General features: G+C 41.7%; 1 protein-coding gene across 2 annotated transcripts in view; it reads right to left on the bottom strand.

The window, feature by feature from the left end:
• The window catches only part of cpne5b (copine Vb), a 95,246-nt gene that overhangs the window by 58,623 nt on the left and 22,450 nt on the right, over positions 1–14,173 (bottom strand). The window contains exons 4-7 of one of the 2 annotated variants that reach the window (XM_084036611.1): positions 9,364–9,467; positions 7,560–7,599; positions 5,531–5,545; positions 3,493–3,569 (exon numbers count right to left, since the gene is read on the bottom strand). In XM_084036611.1, the coding sequence (XP_083892737.1) occupies positions 3,493–3,569; positions 5,531–5,545; positions 7,560–7,599; positions 9,364–9,467 (236 nt within the window). The remainder of the gene's footprint in view (positions 1–3,492; positions 3,570–5,530; positions 5,546–7,559; positions 7,600–9,363; positions 9,468–14,173) is intronic. The other variant, XM_084036612.1, reaches the window with a different exon arrangement.

Below are 14,173 nucleotides of genomic sequence, written 5' to 3'. Positions count from 1 at the left end.
TAATATGCAGTTGAGGCCTGTGGCAAGAGAGGACTGTAAAATCTGAAGCAATCATAAAAGAGCAGAACACCTTTGATGTTCAGATGAAACAAATGTGTTGTTTGGCAGAAGTGCTCTGTTTCTTTCTCTCGCTCTCTCTCACTCACTCTCACACACACACACACACACACACACACACACACACACACACACACACACACACACACACACACACACACACACACACACACAAGCGTGAAGTGGAGAAGTCACATGTTGCATCACGTTATGAACACAAAAACCTGTAAACTAGAAGGTGCTTCATATTAATATCAAACAACACGGTGTTCAGAATCATTATAAACATATCAATCACACCTTTTCTGCTTGGACATTGAAATATATTGAAAAAGGTCAACCGGTGTGATCGTCAAACCCTAGACTAGGTTTCTGTTGGCCTTTAGTTGACCTCAAAAGGAGCATTGTACACGTAAGGTAAAGTTAAACACATCAACTGCAACGTTTTAATTGTGTCACCCATCAAAGTCTACGCCATCAAATAACATCACTCACTATTGTTTTTCCAGGCTGCCAAACGCTCTTTGTGGGATTAATGATGATTAATTATGATTGTCTGCTAACGTTTCACCTGCTGAGTGAACGAGGTAATTGTTGACAATTTCAAAGAATTCATTTCTGCTAAAGTTGGACTGTCTGGCTGGACTTTTATATGTTAACATAATAATACAGAATACATGTAGATACACTATTCTGTTGTCATGTATGCATATTACACACACACACACAGAGACACATGCTGGCACGTACACCACATTCTTTGACTCTGTGCCGTTCTGTGTTTCCTGCGGTGCTTCTGCGGCTGCAAACGGAATCTGTAAATAATAAAGTGAAGTAAACAGACTGACGAGGGCCTTTTGAGGCCACACAATCTGACACATTCATTATTAGTCAGTGTTAATTAATCCTGCCTAACAATTCAATTCAACCATCTCAAGATGTTGATGCCAGAATGCACAAATGAATAAGTAACTGCAAAACCAATCAACACGGAGGCCTCTGTTGACATTGAGACACCTGGGAACAACTATTTTGTCATTGAGGGAAAAGCCTCTTCAACATTACGCCCACATTCACACATGACATAATAAAGGGCTGTAAAACCATGTGGTCATTCCAACACATTTTTGTGTCATTCATGGGTTAGTTAGCTCATCAAAATACAAATATTCACTCAATTAATAGGAGCTATGTTTGAATACCTCCTGCAATATTGACTTCCATTCATGTTAGTCATTCTCACTGCATATTGTCTACTGCGTTTACACTAACGCTTCCTCTTTTGCCTTTTCATTGTGTTCTGCTTCTCTGTACAATCTAGACCAGCAATTATGGGTTGTTCTGAGTGTCCTCATTGTTGTCTCTGCCTACAAACAAACACACAGCCACTCACCATACAGTCATTGATGTCACCTATTCTCCTCCGCCGTGTCTCGCACGCTCTCCTTTTCCTTTCATTCCATATTCAATTGTCTGCTGCTTAATTAACAAGCACTAATTTCAGGAAGATTAAAGCCATTACCATTAGTCAGTGAAAAGACAGCGGGGGGGTACACTGCATTTATGCCATTTAACCAAGGAACAGGATTCATGAAATCAATTAAATTGTGTGTTTGTGTGCGTGTGTGTGTGTGTGTGTGTGCATGCATGTGTGTTTGTGCAGTGTATTAGAGGCCAAGAGAAGGGAATACGATCCTCTTAACACAGGTTGTGTGTTTGTGACCGAGAAACAGCTACTTCAACACTCACCTCAAGACAATTGAAGTGAAAGTCTTGTGTGTGCAGGTGAAAAGAGTAGCAGACAAACATGAAAAACTAACAGATGCTCTAAAACATTCTCCCATTGCCTCCAGACAACTTAGACAAATGCCTTGACATTTCCAAGCAATGAAATTTAAATCACTCTTCATTTCCACAAAAACATGAAAACGAACTCCATTGGGTCGCACATCTACCAGGGCAATGCATCACTGTCTGTGTGTGTGTGTGTGTGTGTGTGTGTGTGTGTGTGTGTGTGTGTGTGTGTGTGTGTGTGTGTGTGTGTGTGTGTGTGCGTGGGTGTGTCCTCAGTGACAAAACAAAGCCCTTTCTCAACATCATAACTCCAAAAGTTGCTGAACAAACTAAAACGCACGGGAGGTTAATATCTCACGGTGTTTGAATTTGAGGAAGTTCCACCAAACTCACATAATAGAACTGGTCCCAGTATCCGTTTCATAAAAATGTGTCAAAACTAAAAACAGAACATTCTATGATCAGTCAATAACAGCCATGAAAAGAAAAACTGCGTGAAACAACAAGACGATGCTTCACCCAGGGTTGTGTTAGTTTGGTAGCTGCCGACTTTGTGTTTTTTCTGGAAAGAAAGATTAAAGGCTGCCTCAAGAATACAATTTGGCAAGCAGTTGTGTTATCTCTCAGCTGCAGATTGTCTTAAATTAAAAATGAATAAATTGGCAAGAAATCTATTTCCTTTTCTAACCATGCCATATAAATTCTCAGCTCAGAAAGAACATGTTTGATATTAAACTTAAATTGTAATAATGCTATTAAGCTTAACGCTCTCTCAAACCTCGTTTATATTTGCTCTGCTTAAGTCCCTTTAAGTAAGCAACATCAATAGTGCATGCACATGGGGAAATACACACGCCAAGTGTCACAAAAGTGTTCTTGCAACAGATCTGCAACTGTGTCATCATCAAGGGTGTGCTGTGGGGCGAGACACATACATTTGGTATGCTCCATACTGACCTGGACAATTATTAATATACGATTCAACAAATTAGTCAAATCAGCAGAGCTTAGAATGCAGGTTAATCAATGAGTTCAAGGCATCTCAAACTGTTAAAAGTTGAATGTCAGTCTTCATGTATATAAATATATAATAAATATTCCCTCTCAATGTTCTCCATGGTAACGTATTCAGAGCTGAGAACTGGCACATCTCGTCGAATGTGACATTTAAATGACTTCACCTGAATTACACAAGAGCCCAGCGGATAGATAATGATGATGATGAATGATGGACGTGTAAAGACAGATTATAGGATATCCCATTAACACTACATGTGAGAGCATGAGCGGAGGAGATGAGCTGTAATTTGGGTAATTTTGCTCCACACTTCAACCCTTTTTTCTTTAATGACAACAATTATCTGAGGAAGACATCTGTAGGATGTGTTGGTTCCCGCTCCCTTTCCTTCCTCCTTTGTCTGATCAATGTTTTTCTAAATCTGTGTTTACTATCCTTCCTTCTGTTCGTGCTCCTGCAATTTCAATCACGGCGTCTCCGTGCCCCTCGCTCAGTTTCCCCTCAGTCCAAATGATGCCAAATTTATGATACCTGAGGATGGTCATGGTTGTTGTGTTTGAGACCAAAGCAAGCGCAGTATGGTGTTCCTAAATCACACATTTAGGTATTTAGCTCTTACTCACCCCAGTGGTTTCTCCAGTCGACTGGCTGGTGATCCAACAATCTCCCCAAGAGTACAGAACGCCTGCCCCAAAAAGTCCTGGAGGAAAGGAAGGAAAGAAGTAAGGAAGGGGGGGGGGGGGGCATGTTGGTGAGGAAGAAAGACAGGAAATCAGAGTATAGTCAGACAGAAAATCATCCCTGGAACTCGTGCAAATGAGAAATTGAAGAATTTCTTTCTGCCAAAGAAGCTCTTTCATGCTCCTTCAAATTGCAATGCACACGTCTAACCAAAAGAAATTCAATTTATTTATGTATATATATATATGGTTAAAAAAAATTGGATATGTCTTTGATTTTAGTCTGCAAAGCGTAATGACTTGCTGTCAGCTGTGAAACAGAAAAGAATGTCCCCTTATTGCTCAAAGACATCACATGCAGTTTTGATGTGAAATGTACAATGTTTCTTCTTTCTAGTAAGCACGGTTGGATGCAGTGGTTCCCAACTGGTCTAGACTCGGGGGCCAGAATTTTCCATGCACACACATAAAACCCATTCAGTTCATTGAAGTACCTAAAACTTGCATTCCTTCAAATGACAAGCAGGGGGCGGCTCCTCTGATAGCATAAAAAATTCTGTAGTCTGTAATTTATAACCTCATAATGTAAACATGAGTTTGTGGTCTCCATCCATCCATCCATTTTCTACCGCTTATCCTGTATTCAGGGTCGCGGGGGGGCTGGAGCCGATCCCAGCTGTCATTGGGCGAAGGCAGGGTACACCCTGGACAGGACGCCAGTCTATCACAGGGCCGACATGTAGAGACAGACAACCATTCATACTCACATTCACACCTACGGGCCATTTAGAGTCATCAATGAACCTATCCCCATCCTGCATGTCTTTGGACTGTGGGAGGAAGCCGGAGAACCCGGAGAGAACCCACGCTTACAAGGGGAGAACATGCAAACTCCACACAGAAGGAACCCGGGCCGACCCGGGAATCGAACCCGGGACCCTCTTGCTGTGAGGCGACAGTGCTACCCACTACACCACCATGCAGCCCAGTTTGTGGTCTCGATCTCTTCAATTCAGCATGATGGTCATTTAATTAATTAAATTATATTATATTTATAGTGTCATATCACAGAAGTCATCTCAGGACACCTAACATATTGGACAGGACTAGAATATGCTCATGATTTTCAGAGTTAATACATTTTCAAAATCACCCAGGAGCAAGCGTTACATAATAAGTTGGTGGTACCATTTAGAGCTTCGCCCAACGCATCACCTTCTGTTCCGGCTCCCCGGCTCGCTCCATTCACAAAGAGGCCGGCTCGCCTGGTTTGGCCTCTGTTGCAGCTCTGTGTCTACCTCCATTACCGCCTCAGAGGCGTAACGATTCTGACACCCCTTTCCGTCTCCGTACCTTTAACAATGACGACGGTGCTGAAAGAAGGAGTGATATTCCCGCAACGAGAAGCCGTGTAAAAGGGTCTAATGGTGACAACTCGCCTGTTGAGAACCACTGCTTTAATGAATTATGGAGGACAGGGATTCACAGCACCATGAATAATGACAACGTGATTTATAGTGCAGGGCGTTAATGTGGAGCCCTTGAAGAGACACGTGACGTAGTTTCAGTCAATGGCATGTCTCTAATCATTTTATTTGAATGAATCACAGCAAGAATGTGGGACATCCAAAAGAATCTTAACTGTGGCCTTGTCAGACAGGTACTGACATCAGCCAACAGGGTGTTTCTGTTCCGTGAGTCTCTTCTCTCTTATGCCCACTGATTCCACTTCATGTTACAAGGAAGAACCTGGAAAATCATGTTTCAAAAACATGCTACTAAGTATTCATTTTTCATATGGCCACTGTGGAGTTCTTTAAGACCTCGATGGTGGTGGAGAGTTGCACAGGTTTGCTTGCCTCCTTAAGTTTTTTTATTTTTAATTTCGATCAGTGATGTCATCCTACCTCCTGAGAAAAGGATCATTAAGGTGAGACAGCAGCCATGCAGTGTCAGAAGTGAGAGAGGTGCTGGGACCTACGTTGAGTTCTGCAGGCTTCCAGAAAGGTTGGGCGGCAGCAGCAACAACAGCAATGACAACAACAGTAACAACAAAGCACATCATATACCAACACCAAACCAAATACCTAGCACTCCTAGCACTGCTCAAGACGACCAAGTGAGAGTGGAAAGGCAGCATGCTGAGCCAGAGGCCTGTACTACGAAGCGAGTTCAACATACCCAGGGTGTCTTTCAGTTATCCAGCTTAAGTAACCCTAACAAAGGCAATCGGAGATAAGTGGTCACACAACGCTGGTTATAAACTTGGTAAGTCAACCCAGGGTTTACCTGTCCAGCTATGAGCGCGTGCACATGAAAGAGGCGGCGTTTGCAGCATTTGACCAATCACAAACATGGATCAGTCTACGGGCAGCGGAGCGGCGTATTTCACATACGAGGAGCAAACCATAATCTAACAGAAATATGAAGAAGTTAAACATATAATACAGGCAAAAAGCAACAATTTTATCTGCCAAATGCAGGAAGGACAGCTGGCAAAAACTCACCGACTGTGTGAATTCTTAAGTCGTATTAATAGTATAAATAGTGTTAATAGTCATATAGTATAACTGCCCCATCATAAGAGCACTACTAGATCTGATTGATTAATTGAATGTGATAAGTGCGCTGATAGCTCAGTGGCAGAGTTACCGCCCCACGTACCGAGGCTCCCTGCAGCCGTCCCGGGTTTGAATCCGCCCTGCGGCCCTCTTTTAAATTATGTAGTCGCTCTCTCTCCCCCTTTAACTCTCACCCTGTCCTCCCTTAATAAAAGGCCAAAAAACTTTGCTAGGATGTATTCTTATAACGTGGTGTATGACAATATCAGCCTAATTCTTTCAGCTGTAATCCCAGCGGTGTAAAACGGACTTGGGAGCAAATAAAATACATATAAAAACATAATCCAAAGTGGTAAGTAGGCTGTACGCTGACACAGATAAGTCATTCAGACGAGAATCTGGATCTCTCATAAAAAATATTGTAAGGGAAAGAAAAAGGGTTTTGCAGGTCACTCTAGTTCTCCTAAGAGACCCTCTCACGATCCACTGAGCTTCTTCTTTTTTTTGTCCGCGCACCAAGAGAGCTGATTGGTCAGTAGGTGGTGTTTTTCTACATGTTGATCTCTTATCAGGAACATAACCTGCTCCTGAACAGGTTAGCTCTGCAGCGTAAGTTACCATGGCGATCTACCCCGGTAAGAAGTGAACCAGCGTCGTATGACAGAAAACCCAGAGTTAACCCTGAAGTTACCTCACTAAACCCAAATCCTGCTTCGTAGTACAGGCCTCAGAACTAAAAACCCAACGCACACGAAGAGTTAAAGCTAGTGATGAAAAAATGCAAACCTCGTTCATCCAAATACGTCAAATAATCAAACGTGATTATTTCAAAGTTTTGTTAAATGCTTTCTTTCACCATAGTTTCCAGCCAAATGGATAAAAACAACGTATCCTTCTGTAGTGAAACAAAAAATAATGTAATATAGTGCTTAAAATGGAAACTAGGGGTTAAAAGCATTGCATAATCCAAGCTTTGACAGTATAGCAAGTTAAACGCTTATCACTGCAATACTAATACTAGGACAAATACAAAAAGAGACTTTCATAGATATATAGAAATATAATAGGCTTATTTAGAGCACAATTAGAGTATGGATAACACCTATTAAAGTCTGAAAACAAAAACATTGAATAATGAGAAGAAATAAAGAGAAAAATGCATTTGGATACTTCTGAGATCAGGCAATGAAAAAGGGTTTGCTTTAATTCATCGAGAAGAAAGCATGCAGTGTGCAACACCCAATTAAAACAAACAGAACAGCATAAACATCGCCACCATTAAACCACTGATAAAGAGTTTGACAGATTTTAAATCACTCTGAAAGCCACATTCCATCAAGCAATGTTTGCTTCCTTCTTTTTTTAGAGCCATTCAAGCCAATAATTCAGACTTGACTGAAAACTGCCCTCCATTTATCTGTGGTTCAAGGTTAACATACGTGCACTCACGTGTTTGGACAGGTCTGGGCTTTTGGAGTCAACATCGTACCTGCAGAAGACACAAAATAAAAGCAGCAAAGCCATTTAAAAAGCTGTAGAGGAGAATCCTATCTAAGTGATCTACTCTTAAAGGCGAGATTTAAAACAATCTAGTGATCTCTCGTCATAATCTCACAGTGCTGAGCACATTTTGGCTTTTCAGATGTTTTTGTTCGTAGGTTTGTTTGTTGAATTTGTCTCAAACATCTCCAGCTGTAATTGGGGCTATGAATTAAAATGAAATAGAAAGGATGCAAGACAAGATAAAATATATATTTTGTTGTTTTAATTTGCTTAGTTGAAAGCTTTGGAAGAAGTGTCGAAAGAGGTGTGTAGCGATAAAATAAAAATAAGACAAAAGGCCACCATTATCGCACACAAAAATTCTGACTGAGCCAAGATAAAGGATATCTTTTTTCTATGGATGAGGCAGAGTAATTGGGCGAAGGTTCAACGAGACCTTTTCCCTCTTCCATGATAATGAGTGGTGGACCTGATATTATTTGCATGTGAATATAAAGCTATGAAAGTGAAGGAAACGGAGCAGATTATGCGATGCACCAAGATTAAACGCCTGATGAAACGACAGATCCTGTTTGCCTGGAGATCGTTCATGGCTGCACACATTTACAATATTTATGAGTTACTCACAATTAATTGAAAATAATACATCAAATGATATACTGTCCAGTTGGTAATGGGATCTACTTTTTATATCGTGTGGTGGTATGATGACATAATGGTGGGTTGTGCTAAGGGTTTCCGGGGAGCTGGGAATTGTTGTTTTAAAAGTTAAAATGAATCATTTGTATCGATGAATGAGCTTAACACACAGCAAGTGTTTAGGCAGCCATCTTTCTTCGTTGTCCAGCCGGTACGGAGCTGGCCGACTGCTAATTATGTCACTGCTTTGCACAATGAAAACCTGCCAGATCAACGCTGGTGCTGCTCTGTTCACATATATTATACATATATATATATATATATATAGAGAGAGAGAGAGAGAGAGAGAGAGAGAGAGAGAGAGAGAGAGAGAGAGAGAGAGAGAGAGAGAGAGAGAGACTGAAAGTGTTTTTTCCTTTTTCTGATGAGCTCACTATGAAGTCCTCTACATAGAATTCCCTGTATAGTGAGTTGTTGAAGACATAAAAATAGGGTAGTGTTAGCTGGGGTGAATAGTAATGTTCCTCTAACATAGCTCCTTATGAGATGGTTTAGATGCTTATCAAAGAAAAATCGACTTTGTTTTACGAAAGAAAAGGATTTGAAGCTGCAATAACCAAGTTTGATGGATGTAAATCTCTTTCAAGGAAACTTAGCAATGACCAGATAAAGAGCTGGTCATACCGTTCAATGAAACCTGTGACCCCACAGAAAAATATAGTGGGCGACTAACATGCCCCATGCCTATCTTCTGTAGGTAGCTCACTGCTTATACGTCGATATTGAACCATTAGCTTGTAGCGTACTTGAGAGCACACAAACATGCAGTCAATCTATTCCTCATATTTCTGCACTTGTGTTTTTGGTTTTGTAAATGATGAAAAAAAGAGACGGCACCTCCAAACACATATATTGCACCTGGTTGCTAATCTATGATCGGGCAATTGCCATCGGGGGTGGGGAGTGTTCCCCCCGAATGATCAGAGTCTTAAGGCAATAGCAGGTCTCTCAATGAGCACAGAGCAGAAGGAGAAAAAGATCCACCACGGTGAATGAGGACAGAGGGCAGGAAAGAAGATTCATGATGAGACTTCAAAGCAAAATCACTCACAAGTCGAAGCGAAGGTTCTGCTTCTCCTCAAAAAAGTAGTCCAAGATGTACTTTCGAACAAAGTCTGGGTTTAGGGTGTTGTCTATCACCTCTGTTCTGCCAAACTGGAAGGGAAAAGAGAGATGGAGGTGAGGAGAGAGGAGGAAGGAAAGCAAGAGAGCACAACATTGTTGAATAAACAAATCCAGTTTGTGCCCCTGTCACCTTGCACTTAACCTTTTTTATTATTATTTTTTTTTTTTTCTCTCTTTCTCAGACTCGCACTGATAACACAAGCATACACCTAGAGGCCTGATTAATGGAGGTGCTTTCACACGCTGCTGCTGTGCAGAGAAAGCCAGGGGTGTGTTTCCTGGTTCCTTGATCTTTATTCCCCCTCCCACATTAATTATACAGGATATCCCACTCACTAACAGAAAGAAGGAGATATGGGGAGAGAGAGAGAGAGAGAGAGAGAGAGAGAGAGAGAGAGAGAGAGAGAGAGAGAGAGAGAGAGAGAGAGAGAGAGAGAGAGAGAGAGAGAGAGGGTGGAAAAAAAGAGAAGATGTAGGAAGAAAAGGGTGCAAAAGTGGAGTGGAGGATTTGTGCGGTAAAGGGAGGGGGAGGGGAATGGTAGTGGTGGTAGTGGGAAAGGAGAGAAAGGCGGTGATTAAGGCCTTCTAATTAGTAGGATCTTCACTCCCAAAGTGCCAATTGGAGGAAAAGATGCCAGATAAAAGGCTGGCGAAGACTCAGCGACACCACATGCATATAATGAACAAAAAAACTGCTGAAGAATTTCAAATATAAGAAACAGCGCATACATAAATCATTTAAATTCCCCCTGGAATTACACATTTTAATCAAACACTCCGAGTGGGAAGTTTTCAGCAGCGGTTGGTGAACGCAATGGAGTAAGTCGACATTTGTGGCCTGTAGCGCATACTGAAGGCATCGATACCTCCATTCTTATTCATTCCTTTGTAGGAAGTGGCTTGTTGTAAAATGTCATTGTAGCTGTTGCTGGAAAGGTTGTTAGAAGTGTAACCCACGCAGAGATCAACAAAAAGCCCCAGGTGGTCAGTGTGTTACTCATTCAGGAATATCCATCTGAGCGTATTAACCAGAATATCACTGGGCTGCCAGACTTATATTTATATTGAACTCAATTTAAATGACTCAACAATTTGCTATTAATGAAATTACTTTGAAATTCCCAGCTGACACAAGGTGAACCTGAGGCATTGCTCATAAAAACATCAGGTCCAGGTTACCTGCAGCACTTAATGTCATTAAACATAGTATTTAGTTAAATATTTATTTAAAAGAGAAAGGAATTCAAAGAACAAACTCTTAATTCCAGTCCCTTCATTAATTATCACATCAAACAGCTGTGCAAAGTTCAAATAAACACTACAATAAACTAATCCTTATCTTAATCCTTCATTAGTTTTGTTACACCTCCTTAGTGATTCAATCCATGCACTCATTGAAATCAGAGCATTGCTTTTTTTATGCTTCTTTTACTCCAGTGTACAATAAAGGTCGTATCATAAAACTGAACTACAAAAACTGTATTTGGGCCAAACATGCCCCGTTTTATTGGAAAACTACAATTCCAATCAATGCCAATGAAGCCATTTGCAAGCAGGAGTCTGTTATTCCAAAAATATAGACAGCAGATACTGTAGGCGGATGTGTGAGTTAACTTTGTCTTTTCAATCAATACAGTGAAAACAACGAACACAATGTGGGCAATTAGAACAACACAAATGCAGTAAAACAGTAAAACACTTCTATATTGTTCCGCAAACACCCCTTTGAACTGTTTTTTTAAGGTTATTTATTTCTCTGTGAACCCACTGACTTTACATCTAAATTTAACACCGGAGAAAAGTAGAGGAAAGGTGAATCCGTGAGCCACCTTCACTTTCCAAGAGACCAAGAGGTGTTGATGAGGCTGCGAGCGCATGTTAGTAAAGAGGCAGCTGATGGCCAAGATGAGCTCCGTAATGTGATTTCCCCGCAGAGTGGAAGAGACAATACCGCGCTGCAGAGTTCATTAGATACTGCTGGCTGCTGGTCTAATGAGGATCTGGCATGAAGTCCCTGACCTGCACCCTCAACATGTAGACACAGATGCAGAGCAGCTTGCACACCTACAGTCCAATATGGCAAATTGAACTCTTCGGGGTAGCAACAGCTACTGTAAAAGACCTTCAGTGTCAGATATTGAAATGTGAAAACGTCCTTAAAACACACACGCACACACTGTGGGTGAGAGGTGTGAAATTACGACAGGACAAGAGTCTAATCCTTCATTATTTTTGTGTGTTTTTGGGGTTTGAAATCTGACAAAGATTTCATTATCTTCTTCCCCGGAGCACACATGCAAATCACCACTGGGGATTTGTGCTGTGTGGACGTCCTGCAGTTCTTTGGCCAGCGGATTTTTATTCTCTTAGAAACCGCGGGTAACGTGGTGATGAGCTTGGTGGAGTCTCGTGTCCTCGCAGAGAGAGGTAAATGACCAAATGTGAATTAGTGTGGACTAACTGCGTGTGTTGTGTGTGTGAATAAGCACTGGGGTGTGTTTAAGATTCCCCCAAGACAGAGAGAGAGACAGAATCACATAGAATAATGAACAGCCCCCCAGCAATGATAGAGAGTTAAGGGCACTTTGGTTGTTGAGGGAGGAGAAAGAGCCAAACAGTCAGCTGGAAACCATTTCTTCCCATTTTCCCCAATGAAATGTGGCTTCACAGGAAAATACAGTACATCCCGAGGTTTGTTAGAGCTTAGAGCTTCGAGCTGTGATTGTGCGTGTAAATGTGCAGTAGATGACACAAAGAAATAGACACATGCACACAATGGCGCAGCTATATAAACTCCCATAGGGCGCCAACAGCATGTGGTCGCCTTCGGCGTCCCAAACAAATTAGTCACTGGGATAAAGAGGAAAATGGTCAGCAATGGTGTGTCTTCATAAAGCTGTGCTGTCACCACCATCGCCACTTGTTCGGTCTCTTACCTTCACATGAGCAGGGAAAAACAGCTCTTCACCATTTTGGTGAAAGCATTGTGGGTTTTGCTTTCTTGCAACAGTCCTGCGCTGATCTATGCAGGGCGCTATGGGGCCACAGTACACCAAAGGTAATTTGTAGGAATTCAAGTTTGGCTGTCAAGGACAAGGACAAATGGATGAGATCTGTTCAAGCTCCCAGAACCTGCTTTGGCCCGCGAAGAATCGCAGGTCACGTGATGACCACTGACCCAAAGAGCAGAGACTTTGTCCATATACCAAAAATTAAACAAACAAACACACAAAATAGCTGTAAATGATCAGAAGTTTATCTATTAAGCCCAATAAAAGCTAAGGTTTTGAACAACAATGTTGGGAAATTATGCAATATAACAGCGCTGTACACATGCTGTAATTCCCCTACTGTGCTATCGGTGTCATATTCAGATGTATCTCTTTGATGTACATCAGAAGATAAATCACTGGAGTTCTGCAAAAGAAAAGATTTTCAAGAGTTCTCAAGTTACTCTTTTATCATGCTAATCCTGATTTGTCATAACTGACTTCCAACATTATAGGGCTTTGATTGATTCCACTCCTGGTGTCATTATTTCCTCTCTTCTGATAAAAAGGTGGTTCTGAAACCTCAGAAACAGATGTATTAGAGAGGAGAACGCTCAGAGGATAATGTGTCTGTTTTGAACGGTGCTCTCAGTACTCTACTGAGGTTGTGTTCGTCAATACAGAGAGCAGCGCCAAGCAGGCGCCTGGTAAACGTCGCCTATGACCTAAGGCTGTTCTCACACTTTGCTCTAGATACTTGAGTCCGAACCGGAGTCATTACTGCGAGTCATTTCCTCATCTTATAAAAAATGCTTCAAAGAATGAACTATGAAGTGAAAATGTCACATAGAAAGTAACAGTAACTTTCACCAAACATGCCGAACTCTGACGGGAACTGGCCTTCATTACCTAGAATGAACATGCGCAACCAAAAAATCATGCATAGCTGTGACTTCCTTCATCTAATCGAGAATCTCCCAAGAGAGCACCAAACGCATTAACAGAGTAGTTGGAAATCATCGTCAAATGTGACTCGAGCCTAACCGGTCTGCTAGAAGTTCCTGTCAGAAAACATTATTTCCAAGTCCTCGGTAAGTGTTTGGCTTCAGTTAATCCACCAGAGGTTTGGGAGCCTCAAGCAGCGTCACCTGGAGCCGCCGTCAGCACCCGCCATCTCGTCACACTGTCATTACACATGTGACGTTTCTATTTCCGTGAACATGACGAATGACGTGTTGGTTTGGCTTGAAAATAATCTAAGTGAAATGGTCGTTATATAATAGCATTCTGTGTTGTTGATTGGATTCACGGCTGTCCTCAATCGTTTGTCAAGCAGAGTTTCTATTTCTGAGGAAGTGCAAAGTTTTACATGTCCGTATACGTGTGCGAACGCCTTTGCTTTAAGTATACGCACATATGCGTACGCATTCTCACGCGCCCACAACGAGTCCCACGCAGTCGCTCTGCTATACTTCAATGAAAGCCCACACAGCCATCTGCTTTGGCTGGGTAAACACACAAGCAGGCAATGAGGGTCATCAGACTGTATAAATACATATAAAGTCCATTAAAGTATGATCCATTATACATGCACAGTGGATCAAATCTGTAAGGATATCTACTACCACTTTGATTTATTGGCAATTTGCATTGCAGGGGTGAGTAAGGATGTCAAATATGGGGGCTGACATCAAAGACAACCACTCTGTTACGGGATAGGCATGCACGCAAATATGTTTTGAGTGT

This window comes from Eutrigla gurnardus (assembly GCF_963514095.1).
Source record: "Eutrigla gurnardus genome assembly, chromosome: 2".
Classification (NCBI taxonomy): Eukaryota; Metazoa; Chordata; class Actinopteri; order Perciformes; family Triglidae; genus Eutrigla; species Eutrigla gurnardus.
Note: the sequence above shows the minus strand (reverse complement) of the source record. Positions and strands in the feature narration are given on the sequence as shown.